This window comes from Cetorhinus maximus, chromosome 7 (assembly GCF_964194155.1).
Source record: "Cetorhinus maximus chromosome 7, sCetMax3.hap1.1, whole genome shotgun sequence".
Taxonomy (NCBI): Eukaryota; Metazoa; Chordata; class Chondrichthyes; order Lamniformes; family Cetorhinidae; genus Cetorhinus; species Cetorhinus maximus.
Window position 1 is genome coordinate 64,139,183 of NC_135885.1, and position 17,818 is coordinate 64,157,000.

General features: G+C 44.6%; 1 protein-coding gene across 2 annotated transcripts in view; it reads right to left on the reverse strand.

Moving 5' to 3' along the window:
* Nucleotides 1-17,818, reverse strand: part of LOC144682837 (interleukin-18 receptor 1-like) — a 68,417-nt gene that overhangs the window by 9,981 nt on the left and 40,618 nt on the right. For both annotated transcript variants that reach the window (XM_078545622.1, XM_078545621.1), the window contains 3 exons: nucleotides 13,848-13,993; nucleotides 13,024-13,167; nucleotides 10,818-10,979 (listed from right to left, as the gene is read on the reverse strand). In XM_078545622.1, the coding sequence (XP_078401748.1) occupies nucleotides 10,818-10,979; nucleotides 13,024-13,167; nucleotides 13,848-13,993 (452 nt within the window). The remainder of the gene's footprint in view (nucleotides 1-10,817; nucleotides 10,980-13,023; nucleotides 13,168-13,847; nucleotides 13,994-17,818) is intronic.

The window sequence follows — 17,818 nt, forward strand, 5'->3', positions numbered from 1 at the left end:
AAGTGGAATCTTGATTTTAAGAAAGCGTTAGAAATAGCGCTTGCGATGGAAAGCGCTGTAAGGGATTCATAAGCAATTCAAGGGGTGAAAAATGGTGCTGTTCTCCTAGTTGGATGGGAACAGTCAGCCGAAAGCGGTGTGAAAAGCTGGGACCCCGCCGTGAAATGGGAAATAGCCCTCGTTAACTGAAAAATGCAAGGAAACAACTTAGCAACAAAGTTGAAAACTAATTTTCATCACTGTGGAAACAATTATTCTTCTCACCATTGGCAATTTTAAAAAGTAGAATGTTATTTTTGTCACAGAAGTGGATACATAATGAGACAGAGCAAAGTGAGTTTTAAACAGGCCTCCAAACAACAAACAAAGTCCAATGAGGTCTATAGTGTAGAAGAGCCAGAAACAGCCAATTCTGACATTTATTCATTATTCAACATGAAAGTTGGGAAGACAGAGCCAATTATTGTCACAGTGGAAGTGAATGATAAAAGCTTAAAAATGGAAGTAGACAAGGGTATTTCTACCACTGTAATAGGAGAACATCTTCCAGATATTTAAATAAAGGTGATCAACAATTCAATTTGAGATTAACATCTGCCAGGTTGAAAACGTACACAGGCAAAGAAATCCAAGTAAAAGGTATCACCAGAACAACTTCATTATAGACACCAATCAGCACAGCTACCAGTGATGGTGGTAGAAGGTGAAGGGCCAAGCCCTCTTGGGCATGATTGGGTGAAGGGAATTAAATTAAACTGGTCCGAAATTTTCCAGTTCTGAGCGTGTGGACTACCAGAGGAGCTTAAAAAAATGACACCATCTTCAAGGATGAACTGGGAAAAATCCAAGGTCTACAGGCCAAGATTTATGTGGACCCAGCAGCAACCCCTCGCTTCTTGAATGCAAGACCAGTGCCAAACGCCCTGAGAGAGAAGGTTGACGCTGAGCTGAACCGGCTAGAGAGGCTGCGTGCCATAAAAGTGGTTCAGCTCTCAGAGTGAGTGAATGAGCAACACCAATAGTCCCTGTCCTTAAACCAGACCAGACCATCTGGACCTGTGGGGACTATAAACTAATGGTCAAGAGAGCAGCCAAAGTGGACAGGTACCCTATTCCCAAGATTAAAGACCTATATGCTGATCTAGCAGGAGGGAAAACGTATACAAAGCTTGACAGGAGTCACGCATATCAGCAACTGGAGCTGGATGACGCCTCCCAGGAATTCGTAACCATAAATACCCACAAAGGGTTATATTAATACACACTCTTGCCCTTCGATGTTTCCTCAGTCTGTACCACTTTTCAGAGGACAATGGAGAGCTTACTATAGGGACTACCTCAGGTTGTGGTCTTCCTGGTTGATGTACTGGTAACTGGATTCACAGAAAAGGAACACTCGACTAACCTAGAGGAAGCCCTGAAACCATTTTTAGAAGCAGGGATGCACCTGAAGAAGGGAAAATGAACTTTTCAGGCAAATGAAGTCATTTATTTGGGCCAAGGGTTACACCCTTTTGAAGAGGAAGTTAAAGTAATCAGAGAATCACCTGCACCTAAGAACAACTCCGAACTTAAATCATTTTTAGGGATGGTAAATTATTATGGGTGATTTCTACCAAATTTATCAGCAGTTCTAGCCCCTCTACATTCACTGCTAAGAAAAAAAGTGTTGGTTTTGGGAAGCATCCCAAAAAGAAGCCTTTATGAAAGTAAAATAGCTTTTACACTCTTCAAATTTGTTAGTACATTAGGACCAGGCTAAGGAATTGGTGCTAACCTGTGATGCGCCCCCTATGGAGTGGGAGTGGTGCTATCTCACAAAAAGGACAGTGACACAGAGAGGCCGATAGGCTATGTATCCAGGACACTTACCACAGCCGAAAAAGGATATTCTCATATCAAGAAGGAAGGTCTGTTGATTATTTTTAGTGTAAAAAAATTCCACCAATACGTGCATGGGTGACATTTCACGATAGTATCAGACCACAAACCACTTTTAGGTCTCTTTAGCGAGGAAAAGGCTATACTTCCTATAGCTTCTGCAAGAATACAAAGATGGGCCCTAATTTTGGCAGCATATGAATACACCTTTGTACATAGACCAGGGATTCACATAGCAAATGCCCACGCCCTAAGTCACCTTCCTTTGCAAGAAAACGATGAGCATTTCCCAATTCCACAGGAACTTGTGTTAGTGATGAATTTCCTAGATTCCTCACCACTCTGAGCCCAGCAGATAAGAAGCTGGACATATCGTCATCCAGTCCTGTCTCAACGTGCACTGCAGGAACTCACCAAGCCTCCTTAGACAGCACTTTCCAACCTGTGACCTCTACCATCTAGAAGGACAAGGGCAACCAATGCATGGGAACACTACCATCTAGAAGTTCCCCTCCAAGCCACACACAATCCTGACTTGGAAATATATCGCTATTCCTTCACTGTTGCTGGGTAGAAATCCTGGAATACTTTCCCTAACAACACTGTGGGTGTACCTACACCATATGGACTGCAGCTCACCACCAAGGGAAATTAAGGATGGACAATAAATGCTGGCCTAGCCAGCAATGCCCACATCCCATGAATGAATACAAAAAATAAACCCAGGTCCCTCTGCTCCTGCACCCACTTTAGAGTTGTACCCCTATTTTATACCGTCTCACCAGGTTCTTTCTCCTAAAATGAATCACATCACATTTCTCCGCATTGAACTTCATTTTCCACCTGTCTACCCATTCCACCAACTTGTTTATGTCCTTTTGAATTTCTACAATATCCTCTTCACAGTTCACAATGCTTCCGAGTTTTGTATCATCCGTAAACTTTGAAATTGTGCCCTGCACACCAAGGTCTACGTCATTAATATATATCAGGAAAAGCAAGTGTCCCAACCTCTGGGGCACTCCACTACAACCTTTCCTCCAGACTGAAAAACATCCATTATGACCATTCTCTGTTTCCTGCCGCTCAGCCAATTCTGTATCCACGTTGCTACTGTCCCTTTTATTCCATGAGCTGTAACTTTGCTCACAAGTCTGTTATACGGCACTGTATCAAATGCCTTTTGGAAGTCCACGTACACCACATCAAGAGCATTGCCCTCATTAACCCTCTCTGTTACCTCTTCAAAAAACTCCAGCAAGTTAGTTAAACATGATTTTCCCTCAAGAAATCCATGCTGGCTTTCCTTAATTAATTGAAAGCAGTTCAGGGAAGGTTTGCTAGACTAAAACATGGAATGGGTGGGCTGTCTTATGAGGAAAGGATGGACAGGCTAGGCTTGTATCCACTGGAGTTCAGAAGAGCAAGAAGCAACTTGATAGAAACATCGAGGATTTTGGGAGGAATTGACAGGGTGGATGTGGAAAGAATGTTTCCTCTTATGGGAGAACCTAGAACAAGGGGGTCACTGTTTAAAAATAAAGGTTGCCCATTTAAGACAGAGATGAGGGAATTTTTTTTCTGTCAGAGGGTCGTGAGTCTTTGAAACTCTCTTCCTCAAAAGGTGGTGGAGGCAGAATCTTTGAATATTTTAAGGCAGAGTTAGATAGATTCTTGATAAGCAAGGTGGAGAAAGGTTATCGGTGGTAGGCAGAAATGTGGAGTTGAGGTTACAATCAGATCAGCCATGATGTAATTGAATGGCAGAGCAAGCTTGAAGGGCCGAAAGGCCTATTCCTGCTCTTAATTCATATGTTCGTATGTAATTAACTCCCATTTGTCCATGTAACTATTAACTTTGTCCTGACTTACTACTTCAAGAAGTTTCTCCACCACCAAAGTTAAGCTGACTGGCCTGTACATAGGAACATAGGACTTAGAAGCAGGAGCAGGCTATTCAGACCTTCTAGGCTGCTCTGCCATTCACTAAGATCATGGCTTGATCTGATTGTGGTCTCAACTCCACTTTCCTATCTACCCCCCATAACCATTGACTCCTTGTCTATCAACAATCTATCCAACTCGGCCTTGGGTAAATTCAATGACCCAGCTTCCACTGCTTTCTGGGGAAAAGAATTCCAAAGGCTAAGGACCCGCAGAAAAAAATTCTCCCCATCTCCATCTTAAAAGGGAGACCTCTGATTTTTAAACTTTTCCCCCAGTTGTAGTTGGTGGGCTTATCCTTGCACTCTTTTTTCAACAAGGGTGTAATGTTTGCAATTCTCCAGTCTTCTGGTACCACCCCTGAGTCTAAGGAAGACTTAAAAATTATGGCCAGTGCCCCTGTAATTTCCACTCTTATTTCTAACAGTGTCCTTGATTGCATTGCATCTGGTCCTGGTACCTTAGCAACTTTAAGTACAGATAACCTATCCAGTACTTCCCACTTTTCAACTTTAATCCCTTCTAGTGTCTGAATTACCTCCTCATTTACCATGGCCTGGGTAGCATCTTCTCCTTTCGTAAAGACAGATGCAAATTATTAATTTAATACTTCAGCTATGCCCTCTGCTTCCATGTGTAAATTCCCTTTTTGGTCCCTCATCGTCCTGACTCCTCCTTTTACCACTCTTTTACTATTTATATGCCTATAGAAGACTTTGGGATTCCCTTTTATGTTAGCTGCCAGTCTCTTTTCATACTCTCTCTTTACTTCTCTTAGTTACTTCTTCACTTGACACCTATCATGAACACACTTATTCTTCTTTATCTTAATTTCTATCTCCTTTGTCATCCAGGGAGCTCTGGATTTCTTTGACCTGCCTTTTCCTTTCAAGGGAATATACCTTAACTGTGCCAAAATGATCTCTTCTTTGAAGGTAGCCCATTGATCAGCTACCATCCTTCCTGCCTACCTTTAGCTCCAATTTATTCAGTCCAGATCTGTTCTTATCCCATTGAAGTTGGCTGTCCCCCAGTTAAGTTTTCTTACTCTGGACTGTTCTTTGCCCTTTTCCATAGTCAGCCTAAACCTTGATACAATGGTCACTGTCCCCTAAATGTTCTCCTACTGACACTTGATCTACTTGTCCCATCGGCCCATCTCATTTCCAATAATCAGGTCTAGCAGTGCCTCCTTCCTTGTTGGACTGGAAACATACTCATGTAGAAAATTTTCCTGAACACACTCAAGGAACTCTTGAGCCTCTCTGCCCTCTACACGAATACTAAACCAGTCTATATTTGGATAATTAAAGTCCCCCAGCATAAGTACTGTATAATTTTTGCATCTCTTTGTAATTTCCTTGCAAATTTGTTCCTTTACATCTTTCACACTAATTGGCGGCCTATAGACTACACCAAGCAATGTAATTGCATCTTTTTTGTTCCTTAGCTCTAGCCAAATAGATTCTGTCCTTGATCCCTCTGGGTCATCCTTTTTCTCCAGCATTGCAATGCTCTCCTTAATCAATACCTCCACCCCTCCTCCTTTTCTTCATTTCCTATCTTTCCTGAACACCTTGTAATTTTGTTAAAAACAAAAAGCTAAAAGCTACTGCGGATGCTGGAAATCCAAAACAAAATAAAAACAGAATTACCTGGAAAAACTCAGCAAGTCTGGCAGCATCGGTGGAGAAGAAATCAGTCAACGTTTCGAGCCCTCATGGCCCTTCAGCAGAACTGAAGCATAGTTTCAACAAGGGAGAAATATAAATTGGTTTAAGGTGGGTGGGGGGGAAGAGACACATTGAGGGTGTGGTGTGAGCAGATAATCAAAAGATGTCAGAGACAAAAGGGTCAAAGAGGTGTTGAAGGTGGTGGTCTTTGTCTGAGAAAAGTGCTAATTAAGAATGCAAGACAGGATATTCAAAGTACAGCTCTAGTGGGGGTGGGGTGGAAAGACTAAAGGTTTTAGTTTTAGATTTAAAAATAATGGAAATAGGTGGGGAAAGAAGAATCTATATAAATTATTGAAAAAAAAGGGCGGATGGGGGGGGGAAAAGAAACGGGGTGGGGATGGGGGGAGGGGGAGTTTAAGATCTAAAGTTGTTGAATTCAATATTCAGCCCAGAAGGCTGTAAAGTGCCTAGTCGGAAGATGAGGTGCTGTTCCTCCAGTTTGCGTTGGGCTTCACTGGAACAATGCAGCAAGCCAAGGACAGACATGTGGGCAACATTCATTCATTCATGGCATGTGGCCTTCGCTGGGCGGGCCAACATTTATTGCCCATACCTAGTTGCCCCTGAGACGGTAAGCTGCCTTCTGTATCCACTGCATGTGTTGCACGTACGCCCACTGTACTGATTTGGGGGCGAGCTCCAGGATCTGAACGCAGACGCAGTGATGGAACGCTGAAACATTTCAAAGTCAGGATGCTGACTGACTTGGAGGGGAACTTCCAGGTGGCGGGGTAGCCATCCATCTGCTGCCTTTGCCCATCTAGGTGGTAGCACTCCTTGGTTTGGAAGGTCTTACAGTGGGAGTGGCAAATGTGATGGAGGCAGCATATGGGCAAGGGGGTCAGCCTGGCTGCTTGGAGAGTGTATGGCGGCTCCAGAGTCACAAATCGGATGAGCCCTGCAATGTTTCACTCAGGTGGGGGTGACAAGGCTGCAATGGCAATGCAGATAAGGGTGGACTAATCAATGCTCCTCTCTCCTTTCAGGAGAAGACAGCACACAATAATGCCGGACGAATGCGACTGGCCCACCTAGTTACACTGACCAGATATGAGCAGAAGGCTCTCGAGCTGGAGAGGCACCATGCACCCAGATCTACCAGCCGCGGTGAGGTTGGGGTGTCAGTGGGAGGTAAGAGTGCCAAGTACTGAGGTCACAGTGTCCGTCAGGGCAAACATTCCACTGTTGACTGTATATTGATTTCAGCATCCAATATGGGTTTCCCATTGATAATGGAAGGAGGAGAGCATCCTGATCCGGGTGCCAGGCATGTACATTAACAGGGTAACGACTTCAACTTATCACATGTCCTTGTTCTTCCTTTCAGCCTCGCTGGAGCACCCCCAGACTCAAGAGGCAGAGGGACCGCCACTGACCCCTGAGGGCCCTGAAGATATAAACGCACCAGCGTCACACCATCCCAGCCAGGCAGGCACCAACACAGATACCATCACATCGGTGGGGATCAGATCACCGGATAATGTCCCGGTGCACGGTGGTGAGGGCTTGAGGTGCAGGTGGAGACAGAGAGTGCCCAGGGCGCCGGCACTCAGGGGACTGCTGGGGACCAGGGACATGCTCAGTCAGTGGCTGATGATGCTGAGTTGGCCCTGAGGCAGCAGATGCTGGAAGTCCAGCAGGGTGTGTGGGAGGATCTGGCGGAGATACATGAGGGAATGCGTGCCATGGTCTCAGTGATGGAGAAGTCCATGCAGAGCATGAGCAATGCAATGACCCTCATGGCCGAGCGCAATCCCTCCTCCATGGAGAGAGTGGCGACTCTCATGGAGAGGCTCCTACAGGAGAACAAGCAGGGCTCCCTGGGGAAGCTCTTACAGCAGCATTGACCTCAGCTGGTCAGTGTCAGTGCAGGAGATGGATTGGGCACCCAGTGTCACATCTAGGTGCCCATCCATCAATGGTGAGCAGTGAGGTCCGAAGCGATTTCATGTTGGCGCATGAGCTGCCTGTCGTCTCTGTGGGCTCCTCTCAGGGTGCTCTGGATGAGGGCAGCAGCTCTTCCACCTCTCTGCCAATGACCGTGGCATCAGATGAGGCTGTAGCGTCTGGGGAGATGCCAGCCATGCCACTGGCCACTCCCTCCTAGGCTGTGCCAGCACAGGCAAGAGGACACCCGCCAAGGTCACCAAGGCCAACAGGACAGCAGAGTGAACAGGCTGTCTCCAATGCTAGTGCCAGCGAGGTGGGAGCACCTAGACTTGGAACCCCAAACATAAACGTAAATCACCTTAGGCACCACGGGCTTATCACTGGTGGTTTTCTTTTGCCCCAATATTAGTTGCTTTTCATTCAGTGTGCTGCTCAACACCTTTTAATGCGCTTTCATTTCTGTTTTGTAGCACGCAATCATTAAATGTTTTAGTTCTCAACAAGCCTCTGGGTGCTTCATTACTTCTGTAGGTGGACGGGAACCCATGATATTATGAGTGACCTGTTTGTCGTTGAGCTTTATTGACAAGGCATATAGTTAATGTCCCTAACCAGGTAAATGTTGCTCTCAGGTATCGAATTTGGAGCCTGCAGCCCTGGCGTGTGTTGGAGGTCCATCTGTGGTGCGCTAGCTGAAGGATCATTGGATTAAAGCTTGCCGGGTGTCCCTGCCTCCCTGGAGTATGCCTGGGTCAGCGTCTATCCCCTCAGCGTTCTCCTGTGCGTGCTCGTCCTCGGACTCTCTGCTGGATTCATCATGTGCAGCCGGAGCCACTGCGTCGACGTATTCATCGTCCACTGCATCCCCCCTTTCCAGCACCAGATTGTGGAGAGCGCAGCATGCAACCACTATCACTGACACACGATCTGGGGGGTATTGCAATGCGCCCCCTGAACGACCCAGGCATCGTAAGAGCATCTTGAGAAGACCGATGTTTCTCTCTACCACAGCCATTGTGGAGGCGTGGCACCTATTGTACCGCTGCTCGGCCTCTGTTCTTGGATGGCGGAGTGGTGTCATGAGCCACCTTCTGAGGGGATAGCTCTTGTCACCCAGCAGCCATCCATCCAGACGGGCTGGAGCACTGAAGAGCCTCAGCACCTGGGAGTGTCTCAGGATGTAGGCGTCATGGGAGCTGCCTCGGTACCTGGCACAGACTTGCAGAATCTGCATCCTATGGTCACACACTATCTGCATGAGATAGAACCCAGCAATCGCTGTGAAGCCTCTGGCTCGCTCTGCGTGGCTGGCCTCATCTGAGAGGTAGTGGATGAAAGTTAATGCACACCTGAACAGAGCATTTGTCACCAGCTTGACACAAGTGTGGACAGCTGATTGGGAGACACTGCAAAGATCACCCACTGACCCCTGGAAAGAGCCGGAAGCATAGAAGTTGAGGGCAGCTGTGACCTTCAACACCACTAGCATGGGGTGTCCACCCACACAGTTGGAGCTGATCTCAGGGCCTATCATCTGACAGATGGAGGTCACTGTCTCCCTTGAGAGATGGAGCCTCCTTCGGCTTTGCACCTCAGACATATTGAGGTAGCTGCATAGCGCCTGTAAACCCTGGCAGCAGGATAACGGCGTCTTCTGCGGCGCCTTCTGCCTTGCACTTCCTGTTGGCCCTGCGCCCCTTGTGCCTGCGCCTGTCCTCCCAAATGTGGCTCCCCTGGAGGCTGGATGTGCACTCCTGGCCTCCTCCCCCTTCTGGCTTTCTCTTCCTCCTCAGAGGAGGAGCCTCCGTTGGAGTGCACAATGCCCATTCCCAGGGTAAGGGAAGGCTGCCTGAAACCTGCAAGGCCCCAAGAATTATGTTTCCTCCAGAGTCCTGACCTGAAGCCTGTTATTCCTGTCAAAGCAGCTCTGAAGAAATTTGAAGTTCTCCTGTTCACACAAGCAAGTAGGAGTAAGTTTCTAAAATATTCGCGAGCCCACTCACCCCTCCTATCCCAACCATGCGTGAGGTTTTTAAAAATGTGGCCTACCTGCCTGCCCATTGCGCCCACGCGGCGCTCTGAAAATCTCACAGGCTCAGAAAAATCGCTGTATCTTACTGCCTCAAAGGTCTTAAATGGCCCTTTAATAAATGGCGTGCAAACCTCAGAACTCATAGTGTGCCTGCCGTCCGAAATATCGTGATGGCGCGTGGTGACGACGGGACATATGCCCAATGTCATCGCGCATCATTTTACACGATGGTGCGTTGGGCCTGCCCCCGCATGCCAACGTCAAAATTCTGCCCTATTACTTCCTCCTTTACCCTGACCCCACCTATTAACTTAGCTATTCCCTACTCTAGCGCAATGCATCTTTCCCGGATTCTCTACTCTTTGGTAATGCTCTCTGATATTATCTCCTGGCTCCCACACCCCTGCCGAGTTAGTTTAAAACCTCCCCAACAGCAACTAGCAAAACGCAAAACGTCATGCATGATATGAACAGAAATCAATTTATATGTCAGTAACTTAAACGTTAATGCTAATACCAATAAATAAAAAGTCTGTGCTTTTCTATTCTTCAGGGCCAGAATTTTTCCCTCGTCGGGCAGGATCAGCGGGCAGTCGGGAAGCCGACCATCGCCCATGATCAGCTCCACTCCACGATTTCACGCCAGCGGGCCCTGCATGGATCATGAGCGGCAGCGCTCAGCACTGCCTGTGCGGGTGGTGGGAGGTGGGAGAGCGGGTCTGGCACACAAGTGCGCTTCAATCTCCCTGAGGAATGGAGCTGTCTCAGGGAGATTGAAGCGCTTTTTAAAAAAACTAATAAAGACGATAAAAATGTAATAAAACTTGTCCTCTCATATGACTGTGTCACATGAGATGGGACATGTTTTTAATTTCAAAATAAACTTTTTATTTAACGCATATCAGCTTTAGGAAACCTCATCATGCTCATGGATTAGATTTCCTAAAAAATGTAAAGGCCGCTTGGCCTCTTCGCCTGTCCGCCAGCCATTAGATTGGATGGGCAGCGTAAATTTCAAGTCAATTACCTTGTTAATGGCTTTAATAGACCTTTCAATTATCGGTGGGCGCGCAGCCGACTCCGGTGCGCGCCCACTGAGCCAAATATCGCGCAAGTGCGCGATGACGTCAAGACGCATGCCCAATGTCATCACACGTCATATTATGTTTGGGCATGTCAGGCATGCGCCTGCATGCCAAAGGTAAAATTCTGGCCCAGGTGTTTCTTTTGTCTCCAAATAAACTGAATACGCTTAAAATAGAGCAGACCCCATTTTTCAATCCGAGTTTTAGTAGAATAGTGAAACAATTAAATCAAGCATAAGTCAATCTTACCTCCTGGGGGAACATCACGTTCAAATATACAGAGCCGGTAACCAAATTGTTTTTCTAGAATTGCAGGTAACAATTTCAAAGTAAATTGTTGTTCTTCCTCAGCATTGAGGAGGGTTTCATTACTCGTAAGGAGCAACACGTAGGCATCATATTCTTTACCGTCTGAAAATTAAATCCAAAGCATTAGCAACAATCAGCTTAGCTAAGTAGATTTTGTTTTTGATTTAAAGCTTTCAAAGTCCACCTTCTCAAGAACAATTAGGGATGAGCAATAAATGCTGGCCTTGCCAGAGATGCTCACATCCCAAGGACTGAAGAAAATAGTTTTACTTTTATCTGCAACCATGTAGGACAAGGTTGGAAATTCTTGTGGAAGCCCAATGTGGCTTTTTAAATCTCGTGCAATTTTGGAACAATAAAAACATCCATTGCCTGAGAAGTAGTACTATTTGTGCATGATATGAGGTGTTAAATATAGAAAAACACAAGGGAAACTTTCCACACGACATACTCACCTAAAAACATTAGTGAGCGTTTTTTCCCATCTGCACTACTCATGCACCAGTGTGCACTTTGTTAGATCAGCAAAACTTCTACAATGAATGTGATCTAGCAGGGACATCCACTAAATGGTCCCTCAGATTATTCAAGGCTTCAATCAGGGTTGCTATTTATTTACAGGGAGTGAGTCTTTGGCTCAGTGTTAACATTTCTGTTTCTGAGGGAGGTGATGATTCATGCCATATTCCAGGCAGCAAGTGGAAACTAGAATATGGAGCAGGATTATAAGAGAGATGGATTCCCCACCACCTGGCTAAAATGTCAGGGGGGTGAGCTCACCGAGTGGGACACCGGCTGCCCCGCAGTCCTTTAATGGTCAATTGGCCATTAATGGACTGAAGGCAGGATTTCTGCACCTTAGCGAGAGGAAGTCCTGCCTCAGCGAGCTGCCAGCCAATCAGTACTTCGGTACAGAGGCATGCGGCATTGGATCAGGTTCTTGGTCAGTGCTTGGAGGATCTTACTGTGTGCTAAGCTAGCAGGCCCCGGTGAGGGAGGTGAGGGGCTATGGTTTAGGGGGGAAGGAAACTTGGAGATAAAACTGTGGGGGGGCAGGGGGCTCTCTGATGGGCCCTGGGGCCTATGAAAAAGGGACTAGCCCCTACCCAACACCCACCCGCATAGGGAAACCTGCCAGGCTGGCAACTTGGTGTGGGCCCCTTCTGCCACCAGTTAAATCCCGGCAGTGACGGTGGGATGAGGTCCTAAAATGTGGGAATTAATTGCCAATGAATCTTAATTGGTCCACTGGTGGGCGGGCCATCCAACACCATCCCAGCCACTGGTATAATAGCAGTGGGGGCAGAGGCAAGCAGGTGGGTCGTGGGCAGGCCACCCACTGGATTTAATGAGCCACTCTGCCTTCAAACCTTCTGGTGGAGGAGTATAAAAGCCAGTTTATGGTCCCTATATACAGGTTGACATTCAACAGGTAGAGTGGCCACTGGCTCAGTCAGAAGGGTTGGATTTGGGGTGCACTCAAAGGAGAGACTGCAGCATTGGCTGTTAATATTGAATTGATGTACAGCTGTGGTACTTCGTGAAGTGTTGATGGGACTCTTTAGCCGTGGTTGTATCCCACTTAGGAGAATGTACTTCAAAGATAAAACCTATGAGGAAGATAATGAGAAACCACCTCACCTATTGGTATATGGCAAATGGATCATAAATTTCATCTGTAAGAGTTGAGTTAGTATCTATCCTACAGCAGAACACAGTGGATGGGCCAATTTACAGATACAACGACATCTAAAACATTGAAGTTTTTTCTTATTAAATGCCAGAAGTGCAAGCAAGCTGCCTTTATTGTCCATCCCTTTTTGCTCTTCGAATGTGCTGATGTTTTGTTTTTGCTTTAACCACTGCAGTTCTTGTGGTGCTCCCAGAGTGGTATTCGATTGAGTATTACAGGATTTTGGCAGGATGGTGATGTATGCCCAGTTGAGGCTTGTGTGTGATTTGGAGGGGAACTTGCAGGTGATGGCATGCCCACCGGAAAGTAAGAAGAATGAACTGCATTTATTTAGTACCTTTCAATCCTCAGGCTATCCCAAAATGGCTTTGAAATGCCTTGAATAAAGTATGATCACTGTTGCAACATGCAGAAGTAAAAGTTTTTTTTTAAGGAGCTTTTTCATATTCTTACCTTCAAGAGTTTCATCTTTACCAGTGAGATTCCTGAAGCAAAGGGCAATTTCTACATTGAAACGTACACATACAATTGCCATTATGATGAGCACAACAATAATGGAAATTAGTAATCTAACAACTCCATGAACATCACTCTTGCCTATGAGAGAGAAAAAAACACTATGATCATTTATGCTGCCATAGCTCACATAGCTCATATAATAAATACATCCTTAATGGTGTCTGAGAAAGGTGGCATAAACACATTCAGTTAAAGATTACATTTAAGAACATTTCTTTTTGGTCTGATGCACGACACTTACATTTTAAAGGATTATTAAGCCACAAAAATGTGTATGAGTATTCCAAGAGATTGTTTTGCTTCACAGCAACAAAGCAAACATGCTTGACTGGAATGTTTCAACAAACATTTTACAGGTTATGGTTAAGTCCATTAGTTAACAATGATCAAATGAGTTAAATTCTGTTTTTATCATGATATTCCAGAAATTTTGACTTGCTTTTGAATCTGCAGTCTGGTATTCCATGAATACCAAAACTTAAAAGCCACCCATCCAAATCCAATAAGCTAATTAAGGATCCTATGATACCATTTGGGTTCTGACCGCAATTTTAACTTTGGCTTGAGTAAGAAAGTTGGCAAAGGTCAATGTGAAGGAGATCAGAAGCTGAAATGGTCCTTCAGTAATTTTTCTTTTGCAGGGCCAGGAGGATCAGGAGTGTCATGCGGACAAGGGCCACCCAGTTTCCCAGAGACTGCCAGCCACGTCCCACCCATTTCCTGCCCATGTTAGCAGAGAACAATGTACAGGATAGTACCTTTTTTCTGGAGAATGATATATCCAGAAATCTTGTGATTGGAAATTTGTAAAACACAGTTAAAGGCTTGATTCAGATGCTCTTCTTTAATTTGAGTAAATACCAACGGACGTTTAATATATATTCTGTTGTCTTTAGTTTCCTCTCTGAAATGTACAATGAATTATACTTTTTACAAAATATTATCAATAAAATATAAAAATAATTTGCTTTGAAATTCCCTTTGTAGAGCTATAAAAACAACATAAAAATTAAATCAATTTTTTTTTAAACTTGTTTTTATTTAGCTCCCTAACCATAGAAAATCATCCAAGGTTGAATTATAAAGGCAAGAGTTGGTGATGTCTCCAAAGGGGAGCATATAAAGCAGGAAAAAGCTCCAAAGGTGGATTAGAGTGGAAAGTAAAGACATTGGTCAAGATGCTGTGGCTATGATGGGATAGGAAACATCGCAACCAAGACGGCATGATTCCATCGAGCTGGACAATGGAGGAGAGGTTTTGCAGGAAGTTGCTGTGATTAGGAACATAGGACATCGGAACAGGAGAAGGCCATTCAGCCCATCAAGCCTGCTCCGCCATTCAATACTATCATGGTCGATCGAACACTTCAATGCCTTTTACCCACATTATCCCCATAACCCTTTACATTATTGTTCATCAGAAATCCATCAATCTCTACCTTAAACATACTCAATGACTGAGCTTCCACGGCCCTCTGGGATAAAGAATTCCAAAGATTCACAACCCCTGAGTAAAGAAATTTCTCCTCATCTCGGTCCTAAGTGGCTTCCCCCTCCTTTTGAAATTGTGTTCCCTGATTCTAGACTCCCCAACCAGGGGAAACATCTTACCTGCATCCACCCTGTCTATTCCTTTAAGTATTTTGTAGGTTTCAATGAGATCATCTCTCATTCTTCAAAACTCTAGAGAATACAGGCCCAGTTTGCCCAATCTCTCTTCATAAGACAGGCCCTCCAACCCCGGAACAAGCCTGGTGAACCTTCATTGCACTCCCTCTATGGCAATAATATCCTTTTTGAGGTAAGGGGACCAAAACTGCACACAATAATCCAGGTGCAGTCTAACCAAGCTTCTATACAATTGAAGCAAGATTTCACTACTCCTGTACTCAATCCTCTTGTGATAAAGGCTAACATTCCATTAGGTTTCCTAGTAGCTTGCTGCATCTGCATGTTAGCTCTCAATGTCATATGGACAAGGACACCCAGGTTTCTTTGTAAATCTATACTTTCTAATCTCTTACCATTTAAGAAATACCCTGCACAGCTGTTCCTTCTACCAAAGTGGATAACCTCACATTATATTCCATCTGCCATGTTCTTGCCCACTCACTAAGTGTGTCCAAATCCTCCTGCAGCCGCTCTACATCTTCCTCACAACACATATTCCCTCCTAGCTTTATCCGTGAACTTGGAAATATTACATTTGGTCCCCAAATCCAAATCAGTTATATACATTGTGAACAGCTGGGGCCCAAGTACTGATCTTTGCAGTACCCCACTAGTCACAGCCTGTCAACTCAAGAATAACTCACTTATTCCTACTCTGTTTTCTGCCTGTTAGTCAATCCTTAATCCATGTCAGTATATTGCCTCCTATCCCATGTGTTTTTATTTTGCTAATCAACCTCCTGTGGGGGACATTATCAAAAACCTTCTGAAGATCCAAGCATGCTACGTCCATCGATTCTCCTTTATCAATTTTGTTAGCAACATCCTCAAAAAATTCCAACAAGTTCATCAAACCTGATTTCCCATTCGCAAATCCATGCTATGTCCAATCAGATCACGATTATCCATTTATCACATCCTTTATAATATATTCTAGCATTTTCCCTACTACTGATGTAGGGCTAACAGGTCTGCAGTTCCCTGTCTTCTCTCTCCATCCCTTCTTAAATAGTGGGGTGACATTTGTTACCTTCCAATCTTCAGGAACAATTCCAGAATCGATAGAATTTTGGAAAATGATCACCAATGCATCCACTATATAGTAACCTCTTTCTACACTCTGGGATGCAGAATATCAGGTCCCGGGGACTTATCAACTTTCAGTCCCATTAATTTCTCCAATACAGCCTTCTTACTTATACTAATTTCCTTCAACTCCTCATTCTCGCTAGTCCCTTGGATCTCTAAATCTGGGAGATTTCCTGTATCTTCTTCAGTGAAAACAGACACAAAGCAATCATTTAGCTTCTCTGCCATTTCACTATTCCCCATTATGAATTCTCCTGACTCTGCCTGTAATGGACCCATATATGCCTTAGCCAAACGCTTCCTTTTTATATACCTATAGAAGCTTTTACCGTCCATTTTTTTATTTTTTGCTAGGCTGCATTCATACTCTATTCTCTCTTTCTTTATCAGTTTCTTGGTCTTTGCTGTATTCTAAAAACCTCACAATCCTCAGGTTTACTACTAGTTGTGGCAACTTTATAAGCCTTTTCTTTTAATCTTATACAATCTTTAACTTCCTTTGTCAGCCACGGTTGACTGACTTTTTTTGGATTTTTGCACCTTGAAGGAATATGTAGGTGCTGTAAGCTATGTAATAGCTCTTTGAAGACTATCCATTGCCTATGTACTGTCATACCTTTTAATGTATTTTCCCCAATCCACCTCAGCCAATTTGTCCCTCATGCCTTCATAATTTCCTTTATTCAACTTTAACACCCTTGCTTCAGAGTGAACTACCTTACTTTCAAACATAATGTAAAATTCTATCATATTATGGTCCCTCATCCCTAAAGGTTCTTTTACAACAAGATTATTAATTAGGTCCTTTTCATTACACAATACTGGATCTAAAATAGCCTGTCCTCTGGTCAGCTCCTCAACATACTGCTCTAGAAAACCATCCCTAACACACTCCAGAAACTCGTCTTCCACAGCATTAGTGCTCACTTGGTTTACCCAGCCTATATGCAGATTGAAGTCACCCATGATTACTGTATTGTCCACACTACATGCTTCTCTCATCTCCTGATTAATACCATGCCCTACATTACCATTACCATTACTATTTGGTGGCCTATAAACAACTCCAACCAATATCTGCTGCCCTTTGCTGTTTTTTAGCTCCAAACAGATTCTACACATTGTTCTTCCGATCTGAGATCCTCCCTTACTAATGCATAGATCCCATCCCTTATTATTAGCGGAACTCCACCTCCTTTTGCTTCTTGTCTGTCCTCTCTAAATATCGAATATCCTTGAATATTCAGTTCTCAGTCTTGGTCACCATGCAGCCATGTTTCCGTAATGGCAATTATGTCATACCCATTTACCTCTATTTGTGCCTTTAGATCATCTACTTTATTGTGAATGCTGCGCGCATTCAGGTAGAGTGCCCTTAACTTTGTCTTTTTGACATCATTCCACATTCGAAGCAGACTCATTGCTCTGTTTTGTTTCTCCTGCCTTCTAGTCTCACTACTACTTCCTGTTACCAACTTTACTTCCTTCCAATTTGGGCCACCCCTCAGGTTCCCACCCCCCTGATGAGCTAGTTTAAACCCACCCCAACAGCATTAGCAAATCTCCCTGCAAGTATATCAGTCCCAGTCCTGTTAAGATGTAATCCATCCAGCTTGTACAGGTCCCCACCTGCTCCAGAGCTGGTCCCAATGCCTCAAAAATCTGATGCCCCCCGCCTACACCAGTTCCCCAGCCACCTATTTAATCGATCAACCCTCCTATTCCTACGCTCACTAGCACATGGCACTAGGAGTAATTCTGAACTTACTGCTCTTGAGGTCCTGCTTTTTAATTTCCTTCCGAACTCCCTGAAATCTACACATTACATGCATCAAAGGCTTCAGATAGGACAAGGAGGAAAAATGCACCGTGGTCGCAGCCACAGAGAATGTCACTTGTGACTTTAGATAGAATCGTTTCAATGCTATAGGGTGATAAAGACCTAATTCGAGGAACAAATTAACAAAAA